Source organism: Onychostruthus taczanowskii, unplaced genomic scaffold (assembly GCF_017590055.1).
Source record: "Onychostruthus taczanowskii isolate IOZ18803 unplaced genomic scaffold, ASM1759005v1 scaffold22, whole genome shotgun sequence".
Taxonomy (NCBI): Eukaryota; Metazoa; Chordata; class Aves; order Passeriformes; family Passeridae; genus Onychostruthus; species Onychostruthus taczanowskii.
The window spans coordinates 366,810-383,768 of NW_024499462.1; the positions used below are offsets into that span (position 1 = coordinate 366,810).

Here is a 16,959-nt window from a genome sequence, read left to right on the forward strand (position 1 = left end):
TCACTGTTAATGTAGACTTTTCTGCCTAATTACAAAATACTACTCTAACTCATGAAGAAGAAGGGGAAGAAAGACTAGTTACTGCTTTAAAACTTTTATCGTAGCTTTATATATATTATTTTATTCTAAAACTTTGAACTCCAAGTTTTCTACTGAGTGATATTGCACACTTCTATTCAAACTCATAATCTTAGTTCTGTTATTCAGTTTTGGAATGGCCTCAGGTCAAATGCTGTGTTCTCCTGGGGGTCAGTGTTTGTGAGCACAGAGAGTCTGAAATTCTCAGCATCCAGGGTTCCAGCATCCTGTTTAAGAGAGACTAAAATCTAACAGATTGAGTACGGGAGCAGAAGTGAGGTAAAGACAGATAAATGGAGCCCTTCAGCATGTTTGAGGTGGGTGGCTTGGGTTGCTGGGGCTGCCTGGGGAAGCTCGCTGCAGTTTTCATCGCTGAGATTCCAGCCTGGAGGATTTAGGATAACCAGTTTTAGAGCCAGGAAAGACATTCAGTGTTTCATGCAGCAGAAGTCGGGATAGAGAGGAAAGTATCTGTTTCTTGTTGGAAAAGGTGAGCTGCTTTGTGTCAGACTTAAGGCAGCCCCACATAAAGGAGTCCCCTCGTAATTTGTAAAATAGATGTTGCCAGAAGCACTTGCAAATGTGTCTCTTAAATGCTTTGCTTGTAGTAAGAAATTTTTATGCAGAGAATGCTCTGTTTTTCACAAAAGCTCTGCTGCACTGGTACTCCAGGTAATGAGTTAGCAGCATGTTTTACTTGGGTTCTAGAGTAAGTTGTTCACCTTTTTTTCATGCTTTGGGTGTTTTTTTTTTTCTTTTTTCCTGGTCAACCTCTTTCCTGATTTTAATTAGGGTTTGGAGACTCAATCTCCTAAAGTTGTTAGTATTCCGTTATTGATAATTACATACCTGGAGAACAGGAGCTGCTCCCTCTTTTTCCAACAGAGAGCACTCACTGGTAGCCAAAAGGTTGATTTTTTTTCAGCAAGGCTTTGATTAACTTTGTCACCAGGGCAGTATTGAGAAAGCCACATTAGGACCTATAAAGGTGCTGTTATTTTTGCCTTTGGGTTGTCTAATATACACCTGGAGGAGGGATTAGTTTTAGGTAGAGGACTGGGACTATTTTCCTCTTGCTCCTTTAATCATTTTGGGAGCGCAGCTGCTGCATAACCCTGAGCCTCTTAGCATGCATCTTACTGCAGATAAGGCAGGAAGCGAAGGATCTGATGGATGTGGAATGTGAATTCCTGCATGTGTTCCTGTGAGACCCAGAAATTTATCCTAGTGCTTAAAGCTTTTTGTTTTTGTGGTCTGCCTTTGGTGCTTTTCACGCTCCCAAGTATTGCTTATTTTGGGAGGGGTGGACAAGCCTGTATCAACTAAAATTTGGGTGCAGTTGTTGCACACTTGGTTGCTGAAGGGGCGTGAGCTGTTGGCTGTTTACTTGAGGGGCTCATGTGGTCAGTAAAGCTTGAAATGAGTTGCTCTCTGTGCCCTGCGCTGCTCTGATCCCCAGCCTCAGCCTGCTGACACCTTTCTGTATGAAGCTGGTGAGCTGCAGACACTGGGTAACGCATTCAAACGTTTCTCTCCGTCTCAATTTTAAAACAACAGTCTCCCTTCGGAATAAAAATGATGGATGACTCCGTAAGCTCTTCCTAACCTTGGATGACATATCATGACATCTTGGTCTCTGCTCAGTTTTGAGCTCATTTGTTCCTATTTTTCCCTTCCTGCCCAGTAGAAACTGTTTTTGTTGATAAGGGATTGTACCAGCAGCACAGTTCAGAGCTGCAGGAGTGACAGATAGGAGTGCTCTAACAGATCTCTCCTGTAAAATGTACTGGCAGCACGCTGCTGGGGAGGGGAGTGTTAAGGAAACAGAGGGGTTCAGCCCATATTGGGATGCAAGAATTGTGCAGGGGTTAAGTCTGGGGGCACCTCAGCTTTTTGATGAGTCACCTAACGTGCCCTGGTTTTTTTTTCAACCTGTTTTGCCTTTTCCTGTTTCGTTCTATGAGGGCAGGAGGCTTCTGGAGTGAGCTTGTATTTGTGAGATACTCGTAGCCTTAAGGTAAAGTCTTTGCATGTGCTACCTGATAACATCTTCCAGCTACACGGTTACTTTGCAGTAGGATGATGCTGGGTTCAGCAGGGTTTAGGATGTTGTGAGAACTGCGTTTTTGGGCTGCTGTCCACATGTGGTAGAAAAGCAGAGTCCTGCTGTGCAGTGTTTGAAAAAATGAATGAGTTATGTTGTCTAGAGGGGGTGAGTGAAGCAGTAAAAACCTCATATCAGTGCTAGCTGTGCTGTGGGATCATGTAAAACTGGTCTATAAACAGGCTTTGGGGTAGTGCTCTCTGATTGAGGAGGGTTTGTGTCTCACTGAGTGAATTCTGCCCACGTGTTTTTATATCTGATACTGTTTTAGGAAGGATTGAAATTCCCCTTCTTAGGTAAAAATTGGTTCCGAAAATCGATTTGCATGTGGTACCACATCTGATCCTTGAAGCTTCTGACTTTATTGTCTTGGCAGTACTATTATATTATTCACAGAGCTGGATTTGTACATTATGTGGGGCCATAGCTGTGTTTGTCTCAGATAGTTTTGAGTCCAAAACCTGGATTTTTTCCTGTGGGAGGGGTAGGCCTGGTTGCTCAACATTAGCACATGCTGTCAGAGAGTTAAGAAGACTTGGTTATTTCACTTGCAAAATAGCAAATTTGCCCTTTAGTTCCCAACAGGTGTTTTTTACAACATTACTCTTGTTGAAACATTCAGCTTCTCTCTTGAGTTACAGCTGTTTGGTGCCCACTTATTTTCCTGTCTGATTTGACCCTGGGAAGCTGAAAATGAGATTGAGAAGAGGCAAATTGAAAATGACTGATTTTTGTTGTCAAAATTGATAGAAATGAAATATAAATACAGCACCTGTCACAGTGAATTTCTAGAGCTGTCAGTGCAGTGACCATCAGGGCCAAAGGTCCTGCTTTCAAAAAGATTAGTGGAAACTATCCTTGGTTTGGATGTCAGGCTTCAGAGGACAAGGGAAGTAGCAATTAAAGCCATTCAAAGTAGGTTATCAAAGGCAACCTCATGAAACACAGAGGTCTGGACAATTTGGCAGAGAAGTAATCAGCAACCTGGGTTTTGTTTGCAAACTTCATTAGAAGTTTACTTAAACAATCCCTCCCTGTAAGATACCTTTATGAAAATGTAGGTTTGGCAGCTGTGTTTTAGTGTTCAGCAAAGAAAAAGTATCCCAGACCATAGGAATGTCCAAATCGGACAGCAGCTGTGGAAAAATCTGAGGCTAGCCACTGAAATATGAACCACCAGAGACAGGTGAGAGCTGGTGTGTTACTCCTTACTGTGGTGTACAGTTGGGCTGGTTTGTGCCAGAGTTGGAATTTCAGTGTTGGGGAAGGATTAGTATATAACCAGTGTAGTATAATCTGAAAAATAGACTTTAAATCAGTCTGGTTGTAGATTTTTATGGGCAAATGAATCTCTTGCTAAGTTTGCAGAACATGCAAACCCATTCATATGCTTTCTTCCTGTTGGGCTGTTGTTTCTTATTTTTATAGCTCAGTATTACAGTTATTGCTTTTTATGTTAGAACAATTTGTTCTTCTGTGCACAGGCATGTTTACTGCTTCATATCTCAGTTTGGCTTCCCTCTCTAAGGACACGAGAAAAGTAATGTTGGCATAGAAAACAACCAAAGAGAATGAACCTGTTAATCCACAACTCTGTAAAACATCCCTCCTGGTTATGCAAAAAACTTCTTTTTTTAACCTTTAAAGACTTGTGCTTTGGTATAGTTTCTACTCTGTGTCTGTGTAGTAAGCTAAATGGATTTCTTAAAACTGATTGACCGTGTGGCTTTAAAAATCCATGTCACATTAAGGAACACAAAGCACAGCTGTTCTGTTACAAACTCTCAGCTGCCCGTGTGGAGAGTGAGGTGTGTAGAGGTGAACTTGGCTGCGGGGGAATCCCTGTGGGGTGACAGATGGGAAGGGAAGAGGCTGTTCCTGACACGTGCTGCGGGTTTGTGGCTGCTCCGGACGGGAGGAAGTGCCTGGCGCGGGCATTGGGGAGGGGGCACGGGAGATGGTTCTGGGCCGGATCCTGCCAGACTCTGAACATTTGTCCTTTTTCCCGTGTTTTCCAGGTGCATCAGCGGCTGTCTCCTTGGCAGAGCGTGCGAGTGGTGTATTGCAGTACCGTAGTGCCCTCTGATGGTGAGTACACACCAGCTCCTGCCTCACTTGGATTCCACAACTCAGGTTTCATTCCCTGCCCCCTTTTCTGGTGGAGGCTTCTTTGGCTGGGCACCAATCCAGTTTGGAGCTCAGGAGGCGACAGAGGGAACAACGTCAGAAAGAATTAAAGCAATGGGCAACTTTTCTATGAACTGTCCTTACAAAACTGGACAGGCTTTATAAAGAAAGATGGAATTGCATGCCGCTGTCAGAGTCTTTTTGCCACACTTCTTTCTGATGTGGCTGTGAGGTCTGTATGACTCCTGCCCTTCAGGGTGCTGTCCTGCCTGGAGGGAGGTGCCAGAGGTTGGAGCCAGGCTCTGTTCAGTGGTGCCAAGCACTTGGACACGAGGCAAAGGGCAGAAACTGATGCACAGGAAATTCTGCCTGGACATGAGGAAGATCTCCCTGTGTACTGGAACAGATAGCCCAGAGAGGCTGTGGAGTCTCCCTCACTGAGGATGCTCCAGAACCATCTGGACACAATCCTGTGCCATGTGCTCTGGGATGTCCCTGCTTGAAAAGGGAGGTGGCACCAGAAGACTCACTGTGGTCCCTTCAGCCTGACCCTACCTGCCCCCTTAAGCCCATTTATGTAACAAAAGTGCAGTTTAGCTACATGCCAGAATGGTCAAAAGCATTGTTCACTGCAGTGAATAAATTTTGAAGCCAAAGCAATGATATTCCTTTATTTAAATTCTAGCACAGTTCAAACATGAAGCTTTTTTGATAAGGTTGTCAGAGCACAAAGCAAAAGGATGCACTAGTGGAACTTCAAAAATCTCAGTGTGCTGCCAATGCAAAGTGGAAAGGAGCAGCTTTCAGCTGCTTAACATCTGCGTGCTGTGCACAGGGAGTGGAGCACTTGTGCTGACAGACTGGGCATTGAGTGGATCCTCTCCTTGTTAAGGCTTGTTAATGAGGTCTGAAAGCTAATAAATGAAGGGTTCCTGCTTCCCCTGCCAGGGTAACAAGTGTGCAAAGACAAAGAGAACATGACTGACTGCTCTGCAGAGCTTGCATGAAAACCTGGCAGCTTCAACAGGTAGAAGTGTAGAGGATGTGTAAGATTGAGATGGTGTCTGCCTGTGCTGATTTGATTTTACCTTTCCTCATGTTGTGCTTTAATAATTCTCTCATTATTTCTTCTGATAACTTTGCCTTTACCAGTAGCCAATGTTGAACACTGACTTCTTTGGCAACACTTTTTTTCTTTTATTGTACTTCGTTTTGACCTCATTTGTTGCTCAAGTTGATATTAGGCAAAAATGGAAATCTTAAAAAAAAAACAACAAAAAAAACACCCATGACCTCTTGCTGGTGCACATATGGTTGAGTCAAAGCTTTGTGGTACTTGGATGGAACTCATGCCTCAAAGCACCCCCACACTCAATATAGCATGTAAAGCTTTTCAAATCCCCCACGGTCTCATTTAGCACCATTCCTGGCCAGGCTGTAGGTGACTGTAAATGTAAGTGCAGCACACTTGTATAACATTAATTTCTTTTACTTGGCCCATGCCTTTAAATCCTGGCTTAAAATTTAACTAGGGGAAGATTAGCTGAAACCTTAGCTCTGTAATTAGAGAGGTGCCAAATGCTTTGTTCTCTTTGTAACTTGTGAAGTAGATGCAGAAGACACCCAGGGCTGTGGGAGAGAAGAGTGAGGCAGCCATATCACAGGGGCTTGTTAATAACTTTTGCTGGAGCTGCCTGCTGCTGTCTGTTAGGTTTGTGTTATTGTGTCCTTCAGATTTCCTTCTTTTCTATGCCTTTTCCCTCTTCAATGCAGTAAATGTCTGACCAGCATTGCTTGTGTGGGAGGTGGTGAGAGGATCAACCTGCAATCACAGACTTTCCCCACCAGTGAATTAAGCTAGGAAATTACTTTTACAGGGTTTTTGCAAGGAAAATATAAAGCAGCTGTGTTTGCAGGCTTATGGACCCTGTCTTTTGAAGGGAAATAATTTGATCTTTAATACTTTACCTAAGCTGGAAATCCCGGTGAAAGGCTTTGTTTGTGCTCCTAATGCTGATGACTCCTAAAATGCAGCAGGACTGTTCCTGGTAGGCACTTCCTCCAGAGCTGCCAGTCCTGGAGCTCTGGGTGGTACTGATGGGGATCCATGGAAAAAGTGTAAATGCAAACATTGTTCTCTCTTCTCTGCAAAAATCTGCCTCACTGCCTCTGTGATCCAGGTAGCATTTTAAATTTAAAGAAAACCTGGTAGCTGGTGTCATAACAGCTGCTGCTAAGGAGCTCTAAATTCTCTCTGGCAGTCCAAATAAATTAGCACTTTGCTTTATTTCTTTCCAGTAAATATCTGATTGTTGTCTCTGAGTTCTGTGCTTCAAAACACTAAAGCTACTAAAATCCTGTCAGGTGTCTGAGTCTTGAGAAAACACATTGATAGTTTTTCAAATACTGGGACCTCTTAGGATGCTTTAGTTGTTTTAGGTGTCCATACTTGGTTGCTTCCATTTAGTCTTTAAGGACTTTAAGGTGGCAATCCTTTGCAAGAGGGGAAAAAGCTTTTTTATGCTTGATTAATTTCATGAAGGTGTGTGATAGTTAAGAATGAGAAGAGAATTCTTCTGGCTTTGTGCAAGTGCACTTGGTAAATCCTTTCTCAATATCGACGATCCCCCATTTTTGGAAAGGTGTGTTGCCCCAGGATTGTCCCCATAGTTCCCTTTGCTAGTTAAAATAACATTATTTACCTTTATTTCTACTTCTGTTGACTTTTTGACTGGCTGGTTTTGGTGTTAGCTGCTTAAAATGACTTAGCATGTCAGTGCATGAGTTCAGTGAGTTTAAGGAGACAGGAGCTGACCAAAGCTACAACAGGTTGGGATACTGAGGCAGATGAATTGTGGGTGGGTGTGACTGCACCATCCTTGAGACACAGCAAATGTCTGAGCAATAAAAAACCCTGTGTGTTTTTACATAACAAAGATACCTATAAAAGCAAATCGTTTTGAGGTGTGCTGTTATGTCTTAGCAACTACGTCACTTCAGGACAGTTTTATGACTGTGATTCAATAAAGGGCTTAGCAAATATGAACTTTTAACTTCTCTTTTCTATGTATGGATCTCACGAAGTACACGGAGCAGGTTGTGGCAGTAAAGTAATAACTAGCTTACAGCTCATACAGTTCACTACCATTGATTTTAGAATTACAGAAATCCTCAAGAACGCCCTCAGAAAAGCTTTTGGCAGCACCAAAGAAATGGGAAAATCTTGTTTTATCTACACCTAAGTAGTAATGCCTGTCTGGAGACGTACAAAGCATATTGATCCCATGAATTTTAGATGAAATGACCTTGAAGCCTAAACTTGGAGTGCTGTTCTCCTACAGCCTCATGCTCCTGACTGCTTTCTGACATGTTTTGCCTCAGGACAAGGAGGAAGAAACCAGAACTAAATAAGAATATAAACATTTGAAGTGGGTCCTTCCTTGATGTTTCCTAATAGACATAATCTGCCTTTGTCTCCTGAGCTATAAATTCTGATATAAACAACAGTGCTTTGTCTTCCAGAGTCCAAAATGCTTTCATTCTCAAAACCTAACCAAAACAGACTGTGCTGTCATGTTAGGGCTTTTTGCTATCATGTTGCCTTTAGAGCAAAGGTGACCATAGAGTCAGTAACTTTTAAAGTAAGTAACTTTTACAAAGTACAGAAAAATACTGCCAAATTACTGGAGTGAGAATCTCTGCTATACCTCAATTTTTCTTTGGCCTTATCTCTTGAGAAAACTGAAAGTTTAATCTGTTACATTCAGATTATAATGAGGTTTGCTTTGTCTCCATGGAGCGAGTAGAGGAGATCTGTTACCTTCTAACGATCTTGTGTTTTTGTTGTGTCTGTAGAAGTGACGGTGGTTTACCAGAACGGCTTGCCTGTGATTTCTGTGAGCCTTCCATCGCGGCGCGAGCGCTGCCAGTTCACCCTGAAACCCATCTCAGACTCTGTCGGGGTGTTCTTGCAACAGCTGCGAGCAGAGGACAGAGGCATTGATCGGGTTGCAATCTACTCAGCAGGTACTCTTGTTTACAAACTGATTGATTTGCTTGCTTGCCAGCTGTCTGCATCCGGCCTTTTGCTTTTGAAGTACAAGTTCGCTGTGGTGTGAGTTCTCTGACCTTCCTGAAAGAGCAGAAGGTAGAAATGCTATTCCTAGACTTAGAATATTGTATAGTCAGTGCTGCCAAGGAAATCAGTCCTAATGGAGATGTCTTTTGGTGAGTTTCCTACTATTTAGTAGGAAAGATGCAAGCTGTGCAACCTACATAGAGGTTGAAATTGATTTATAAGGAGTTGGGTGTGGAAGGTGGTACATGGGAAACAGTATCGTGCTTTAGCAGTGAGAACTCAGTTGTGTTTCACCTTTCATTGTCCTGGCAAAAAGTATCATCCTTTACAAAGAATATTTATGTTATTATTGTAAATAGCCAAGAATTTAAAGTTATTTTGTGAACTCAAATTCTGTTTTGGCTTTAAGGGACTCTGCTCTTTGATTTTTGGTCATATGGCAAAGCACATCAAGAGATCAAGTTCATCTGAAGACTTTGCTATTTTTATTAAAGATTGCTATGTTTTTCTGTATTTTTGTACACTACTCTCATACTTTGGATGTACTGTTTTTTTCATAGTCCAATACTGTAAATTAAAGAGATCCACCCTCTGGTTTTCTGTAAATAATATTTACATTATTCTATTTACAAAGAATAGAAACCAAACAGCTGGGTTTGGGATGGTATTACAACTTAGCCACAGCATGTTTGAAGTTCTTTGTTCCTCCTGCTTAATCTGTGTTTTTGTTTTCCTTACAGATGGCACACGTGTGGCCTCCTCCACAGGCATAGACCTGCTTCTGCTGGATGACTTCAAGCTGATCATTAATGATGTCTCCTACCATGTCAGACCACCAAAGAGAGGTAAAGCAGCCTGCTTCTGCTCAGCCCTGGGAGTAATCTCAGTATTCAGTTCCCTGCTTCACTGCAGCATGCTTTATTAACTTGTTCAGGAGCATGAAGTGTTGTTTCTAAAGTGAAACCTCGTGGTTTCTAATCCTGCCCTTGGAGCCCAATTTAGAGATTTCCAAGTTGTCAGAATAATCACTAATGAAAAGGAGATATTTCGTTCTGTTCAAAGCTAGTGCCCCCAGCCCTCAAGAGGAATAAACAAAGAAATAGAATTCCTTTTAATTTGTAAGTTTTTCAAAATTTTTTTATAATTACTGGAAAGTAATTTAATTTAATTCATTCTGAAGGAATACAAGACAAGATGGGAATTAGATTGGAATTTAGATTGTCTGGTTTGGAAGAATAAATTGTTGCTTCCCCTGACAGCTAACATTGTTTCCATTTAAGTGTGATACTTTGAACATTGCAGATAAACCTCAAACCCCTGTTAGCTACCAAACAGTGAAATAAAAGAGACTTGCTCTTAGAAGAATCAGGTAGGAGGGGAAGGGAAAGCAACCTATTCTGAGTCAATAAGAAAATCCATTTCTATAATATTCTTTGAACGTGTGTGATTTTCAAGATGTGAAAATCTGCAAAGAAGCTTTTGAGACATTTCAGCATTACTGGGGGAGGTAGGAATTTAGTGTTTTTATCTGCCCTCTTTCTTCTGGGCAGCTTCATAGCCTTCATAAACCACCAGGTTCTTGCTTGCCTGTAGTTACCTCTGAGGATTTAAACAAGAGGGACAGCTTGGGAAATGCTGTTTCTGTTTGTCTCCTGGCTCACACATGTGGGAGATTTTATTGTTCTGTTATTCTGGAATTGGGAGTGAAGTATACTGGGTGAGATGGTCTTTCTCTCCTAAATGTGGGGTAGACTGACCTCTACTAGAGATGATTTTTTTCCCCATCTCATTAAAAGCACCTTAGCAGAAAGCTCTCTGCTAAGACTGGGAGTCTAAACCACTGGGTATCACACACACAAAGAAGTTCCTCTGCTGTCACCCACTGTGTACTGATAGGTGAGCTCTGGGATCACCAAGGTTACAGGAAATTGTCTCCTAGGATGCACTTGCCAAGGAGATTTCTATAGTCTGTGCTAAAATGAATGTGCCTGCAAATAGGCACTGAGATTAGTTCTGTCAAACTTTTCAGCTCTTGCTTTTTCATTTTTACAAGATCACCTTGTGTATTTGAGAATGGAAATGCCAGAATACTGTGATTTTAAATAAGTACTTCTTGATGTTCACCTCAGTAGGAACACATGAAATTATGTGCTTTGTGTGTCTTGGCACAGGCAGCTGAGTCACTTTTTTCCCTTGAGCTGCTGGTGTTAAAATTTAAGTTGTCCATAGCTTTTTGAGTTGGTAAAATCATATTTTGATACCTTTAGGTGCAAGTCCAAGGATGCTACAAAAATTAATTTTTTATTTGGTTAATGTCAGAATATTTTGCTTTAATTTCAAACTTCTTTTTTTTTCCATGTGGACTGTAAAACAATACAAGTAGTCACAGCTCCTTTATGAACTGGTGTCCTCTTTTTGAGTTGCAATGCAAGGATAAAGGTGTTTTTGAGTTGTGGCCCTGTTCTTGTTTCTGATACTGTGTGGGAGAGCTTCACTCCTTTGCAGGCAGCGCAGCACGGGGTGTTACCCACAGTGCACTGGGAAACAGTTCTTGGCACTGGCACTCCAAGTGCTGCTGCTGAGGCTGTTGTGGGGTCCCTAAGCCACAACGTTCAGTTGCCACCACCAGTAACTCTGGTTGCTGGTGGTCTGTATTCTGAATTCTGCCCGTGTCTTGACAGCTGGTGTGATGGATCGTAGCTAGTTTAGTTTGTTTGTCTTGTATATAAATATGAATCAGAAGCAGCTGTTAGCATCTGGCCAGCTTTATAGGACACCTCTCTTTTCATTCTTAGCAAATTTTAGGAATATCCAATAGTAAGGCCTGGTTTTCTTTCAAGGGAATCACATTGTCTTAGAATGCTGGAGCTCTTCCAAAGGCCTCTTTGTTGAGAAGATAGTTTTGTTTGTTTCCGGTGCAGACTAACAGCGGTTCCCCAAGGGCCCACGAGAAGCCCTGTGGGCACAGTGGATAAAGCAGCCTCTGTTTTTCCCTAGAGCTCCTAAGCCATGAAAATGCCACGACGCTGAATGATGTGAAGACGTTGGTTCAGCAGTTGTACACAGCCTTGAGCATCGAGGAGCACCAGCTGAACAAGGAGAAGGAGCTGATAGGGAGGCTAGAGCAATTGAAGGAGCAACTAGCACCTCTAGAAAAAGTAAGGAGTTTCTCAGTGTGTTGTATTTATCCTCCCAAATGCAGCCTGGATGTATTTCCAGGTTTTAATTGGGTCCCTGGCGTGCTTCAAATAGTTTTAAGATCACTGAACCAAGTGTTTACCAAACCATGTCTGCTTCTGGTTTCTGTGGAAATATTTTTCTTGCTTCATTCAAGTAGTTAGAAATGAGCTTGTTAGTAAATAAAGGCTGGGGCTAATGCAACAGAACATCTCTGAACGTAGAGAAATAAATACTTTCCTGAGGCCTTCAGAGCATGCTCAAAGTAAATATAGGTGACAGCAAGACAGTGATGGAAAAGAAGCTGAGGTTTGTTTGTGTAAGCATCATGCATAATCAAATCATGTTTCAAACCACTTAATGTTGCTATTAATATAAGGGACTGATTTTACATTATTATCTCTTAACAATATTAACATAATTACTTCTGAGACTGCAAGATGTGTGTTTCTGCCTTCTGCAGGTAAGAATGGAGCTCAGCAGGAAAGCAGAGAAGAGGACAACCTTGGTGTTGTGGGGAGGCCTGGCCTATATGGCCACTCAGTTTGGGATTCTGGCCCGCCTCACCTGGTGGGAATATTCTTGGGACATTATGGAACCAGTCACCTATTTTATCACCTATGGTAGTGCCATGGCAATGTATGCTTATTTCGTAATGACCCGCCAGGTAGGACTTGTTGTGCTGATTTTGACACTTCAGTAGAAGACTTTCTCTGGGCTCTACTCCCTAGAAAAATAGCAAATTTGTGCCTGGTAGAAGGTGCTTAGCCCCTTCCTTATCCTGTTGGAAATCAGATGCTACTTGTTTCATTTGTGCTGGCCAGGGAGGTGGTGTGTGGCTGTGGGGTGTTCTCACAGTGGTCCTGGCTGGTTGTCTTACCAGAAATGTTTTTCTGTGTTTGGTGACTGACTGCTGTAGCCAAACAGATTCCTTTCTTGGCAGTGCAGACAGGTATGGCCTGAGACACCTTCTGAGCTTCAAGGAAGCCCACCCTTGTTGGAAATGTCTTTCACAGATCTAGCCTCCCATCCAGATGAAGAATCCATCTCTGGATCCTTGTAATTGTGACAGATTCTCTGTGGATTTTCTAGTGCGTGGTTTTTTGTCTCATCAGTTCCCAATTCTGCCTAAATAATGAGGAAGGGAGGGCTCAAAGTGTCTCTGCTGTCACAGGGCCATCAGAACAGATGCTGCAGGTGTTCTAGCGTGGTGTCCCAAGGGTCTGTCAACTGCATCATTTCAGGGACAGTATTTATAGCTTTTCTCACTCCTTTATTCCCCACAAACTTGTCAGTACAAAATGTTATTTCTTGTTGTCTCTGCATGGAAGTATTCACACACGGGACAAGAAGGAGGAAGGTGCTTGTAAATCACTGCTGGAGTGTAACAAATGAGTAGAGAAGCAAATGTCTGACTTTGCTGGGTCTGGCTGGGATGGAGTTAATGTTCTTCAGAGCAGCTGGTGTGGTGCAGTGTTTGGCATTTGTGACCAAGACAGCCTTGGTAACACAGCAGTGCTTTTGCTGTTGCTGAGTAGTGCTGGTACAGCATCAAGGCCTTCTGTGGTTTTTGTTCTTCCCTGCTCTGCCCCCTCCCAACCTCCCTCTTCCCATCCTTGCGCATAGGCTGGGGGTGGGTGAGGTGTTGTGAGGGAACACATCTGGGACAGCTGCCCTAAACTGACCATACCACATGATGTCACATTTTTCAATAAACTGGGAGGGAGTTTCTCCAAAGCAGCTGTTGCTCAGAGTCTGGCTGGGCATTGGTCTGCTGGCAGGAGGTGGTGAGTGATTGCTTTTGCATCACTCCTATATTGTTGTTTTTTTCCCAGTTATTAAACTGTTTTTAACTTTACATTTAAATCTTTCTTGGCTTTTCCCTACCTTTGGATTCTCTTTTCTCTCCCATCCAGCTGTGCAGCAGTGAGTGACTAGGTGGGGGTTTAGCTGCTGGCAGGGGTCACCCACCACTGTGTGAGCTTGGAGCAGGCTTATGCGTTCTGTCAGGAACTGGTCATTCTCCCAAAAGCACCTGAGACATACTGTACTATGGCATCCTGTGCTGCCTCCCTGCTGTAGCTTTATTCCTATTTTGTCTCCTTTTTTTCTCTTTAGGAATATGTTTATCCAGATGCCAGAGACAGACAGTACTTATTATTTTTCCATAAAGGAGCCAAAAAGACACGATTTGATCTAGAGAAATACAATCAACTCAAGGATGCAATTGCTCAGGTAACAAGAGTTTTTCCAGAAATAAGATAAAGAAATTATTGCTTGCTAGCTCTTCATTACTATTAATAGACACACCTCAAGCAAGAAAGAATGTATTTTAAGTTTTCAGCCCATTTTCCTGTCACAGCCCCACTGCAATCACTAAACTGGCTTTGATATAACCAGGAATAGAACTGCTGGAAGTGTAAATCAACATGAAACCCATATCAATCTTTAAGGGCCTTTCAGAAACTGCTGGTAAATCTTGAGTTGCTTCAGACTCTTTATGCTTCAGAGGAGCCTAATTCAAGATTTCTTTGCTTCTCAGCTCCTACACACCAGATGGGTTTAGTGAGGAATGAAGTCTTGCATCCATTCAGTTCAGGTCTTCCTGACATAGACTTCAGTGCAGTCCTGGAAAATAATGTTCAGGAAATGTAGCTGTATTGTTAAAGTCAGTGAGGGCAGATTTCTCAGACTCTGGAGACAGACCCTCTTAACAGATTATCCACATTGTGGGATCTGTTCAGCAGAGGATAGAGATGTTTCCTTGTGTTTCTCAGGGCCTTATTGCAGAAGGATGGTGTGAGCAGGAAAAGCAGAGTTATCACATTATTGTTCACTGCTCTCTATCATCCTTTATTCCCAGGCTCTGGAAATGACAGTGTAAGATATCCAGGGCAAGAGGAGTTCTACCCCTGCCTTGGAGAACAAACTGCATAAGGAAGGACCCACAGGTCCTTCTGGAGTTTCTTAGGCCACGTTGAATAGAGATGCCATTGGTTGGCTGTATTTTCCTGGAGCTTTTCTTCTAGAATCAGCCATCCCTAATAATGTAGTTGAGATGTTGGTTTGTTGGGTTTTTGTTGACTTGTTTTAAAAAGTATTCCAGTGGGTTTATGGGGATCCAAATCTTCCCTACCCTAGTCTTTTAAGTTGCTGCATACAGACAGCTTCAGACAAATACAGCAGAGAATGGTTTTTGTAAATATGAACTTTCAACTTTATTTCACTCACTGGGCAAATTCCTGCTGGACAGGGAAAAAACAAGGAAATGTGGGAAAGCTTTTCTTTCTCTAAAGGGAAATGGTATTGGGGGAAGTTGTTTTGGGAGCTTGTGCTTTATAATGTGTCTTTTACTTTTAGGCAGAATTGGACCTTAAGAGGCTTCGAGACCCACTGCAAGTTCATCTGCCCATCCAGCAAATTTCTGAAAAGGACTGATCAGCAAAGAAGCTCTGAACCCCAGCAAAAAACCTGTTCATAGCTCTTGCCTTTTTTAATTAAAGCGTTGCAGGTGGAAGCTGGGATGTGGTGTGGGGGGTGGAGGGTTTTTACCTTTAATCAAGACAAAGGACTGTAAAGGGGGAAAATCTCTTAAATCTGAAGATGGGACATTGTGGAATGTTAGTTCTGAAAAGGGCTTGGCAAATAGTCACATTTTAAAAACTGTCAGAATGGCAATTGTGTACAAATACAGGATTGGGAGGTTCATGAAAAGAATGTAATGCTGGGGTGTAGGGGTGTCTTCTTCCAGCTTTGCAGGGTCTGCCTCTTGATAAGACACCAGCAGCCTGCTTAGCTTTTTTAATTTTCCTTTACCTGATTCCAGTCTCTTTTTCTCTCTTGAAAAAAAACAAAAGGAGAAAAAAAAATGAACAAAGAATCCAAGCCACCTGGAGCTCTGGCTGGTGATCAGAACTTGCACTCCACCGCCATTAACACGCACACTTCTGGTCAGACCTGGTCTCTTTTATAAAGTTACTACAAGACTGCTTTCTACTGGAAAACCGTGAGCTTCCCCTTCCCAGCCCACCCCCTGTGCTCCACTGACTTCCTCCTTTGCTTATTTGTAGCACAGATTGGTTGTAGCCCAGTGAAAGAAGGAATGAGTTTTCTTCTGGACATTTGATAATCGATGTTTTGGATTATTCCGTAATAACTCTCAAAACTTTGCGTCCCAGTGCCCTTGAGCTCCTCCTAGAAATCCATGGCAGCATTGCATGAGCGGTTTTTTATATTCAGTCTTAAGGCAGGGAGGTTCCCCTCTTCCTACCCCAAATCTTGAGAGCCACCTGAACTATGAAGTTAGGAAGGCCTTAAAGGGTTACAAAGCTGTTGCCAGAATCATGACTCCTGCTTTAAAATGGACAGTTTTGGAACATGGAATAATGAAACTTGATACTTGACTGTTTGTGTAATAGGATAGAAGGTTTCACATATTGTCAAAGCATTTCCCTTGCCCAGAGGCTTTCTGAGAGCCTGGGGATCTTACAGTGCAAGACACAGAACTGCTTTGGTTCTGTAGCACTTTCCCCTGATTAAGTAGCTTTAAGTGAACTCTGTGTCCACAGGTCAGAATTTCTTAGGAGTGGCTAATGACATCTCTTGTTCTTAGCTAAAAAGAAATAAAGGAAGGAAGGTCAACCCATTGCCCTCTCTGTTAGCCAAGGCTGGCTGCTTTCTAAGCAGATAAAACATCTCTTCACTCAAAGCAGGTCAGTCTGGTTTAGCACCCTCCTGATAAATGCTGTGGAGACAGGATGAAGGTGGGAGAAGGACACTAAGCTTTATATACAGAAAGGCTGGCTGCTTCTTTTTGATGTTTCACTACTACTCCTCACTGTGTCATGGAAAGAGGCTTCTGGGTTTTTTTTTTGGAGAACCATGTTTTAAAAATATAGGAAAGAAAATAATTCAGTATTAACTAGATGCCAGGTGCCTTGCAGATGTGGAAACACAGCTGGGATTGCTGCCTCTTCTCACTCAGTGGCATGTTGGACCGAATGGGTGCATGTTTCTAGTTTTGTTTTTTTTTTTATTCCCTCCCCCTTCTCCTCTGTCTTTCCATTTAATTACATTGTGTGATTATTTTTTATCTGTTTTATCATGTTTGTGTGATGAGTTTTAAAAGGAAAAAAAGTGAACACAATCCTGTAGCTGAATCCTTGGTGTGTGTTTGGGACGAGGGAGGGAGCATGGAGAAAAGTCCTTCTTTAAAAAAAAAAAGAACAAAAAAAAAACCTGAACATGTGTAAAATCCTGTATCATTTATGAAATATGTATAAAAGAGCAATGTACTTCTGGAACAATAAATAATTATTCAATTTTTGAATCAGTGCTCTTGAATAATGTTATTTTCCCCAGCTGAGAAGAGAATATTCCCTGTGTGGCAGCTCTC

The 16,959-nt window shown here is 42.3% G+C and overlaps 1 protein-coding gene across 3 annotated transcripts in view; it reads left to right on the plus strand.

Annotated features, from left to right (window-relative positions):
• The window catches only part of MCU (mitochondrial calcium uniporter), a 46,878-nt gene extending 29,985 nt beyond the window's left edge, over window positions 1-16,893 (plus strand). Inside the window, exons 2-8 of one of the 3 annotated variants that reach the window (XM_041404941.1) lie at window positions 4,201-4,270; window positions 8,165-8,335; window positions 9,128-9,232; window positions 11,385-11,545; window positions 12,028-12,231; window positions 13,683-13,799; window positions 14,925-16,893. In XM_041404941.1, coding sequence (XP_041260875.1) covers window positions 4,201-4,270; window positions 8,165-8,335; window positions 9,128-9,232; window positions 11,385-11,545; window positions 12,028-12,231; window positions 13,683-13,799; window positions 14,925-15,002 — 906 coding nt within the window. In that variant the 3' untranslated portion in view covers window positions 15,003-16,893. The remainder of the gene's footprint in view (window positions 1-4,200; window positions 4,271-8,164; window positions 8,336-9,127; window positions 9,233-11,384; window positions 11,546-12,027; window positions 12,232-13,682; window positions 13,800-14,924) is intronic. The other 2 variants (XM_041404939.1, XM_041404942.1) reach the window with 2 other exon arrangements.
• The last annotated feature ends 66 nt before the right edge of the window (window positions 16,894-16,959 follow it).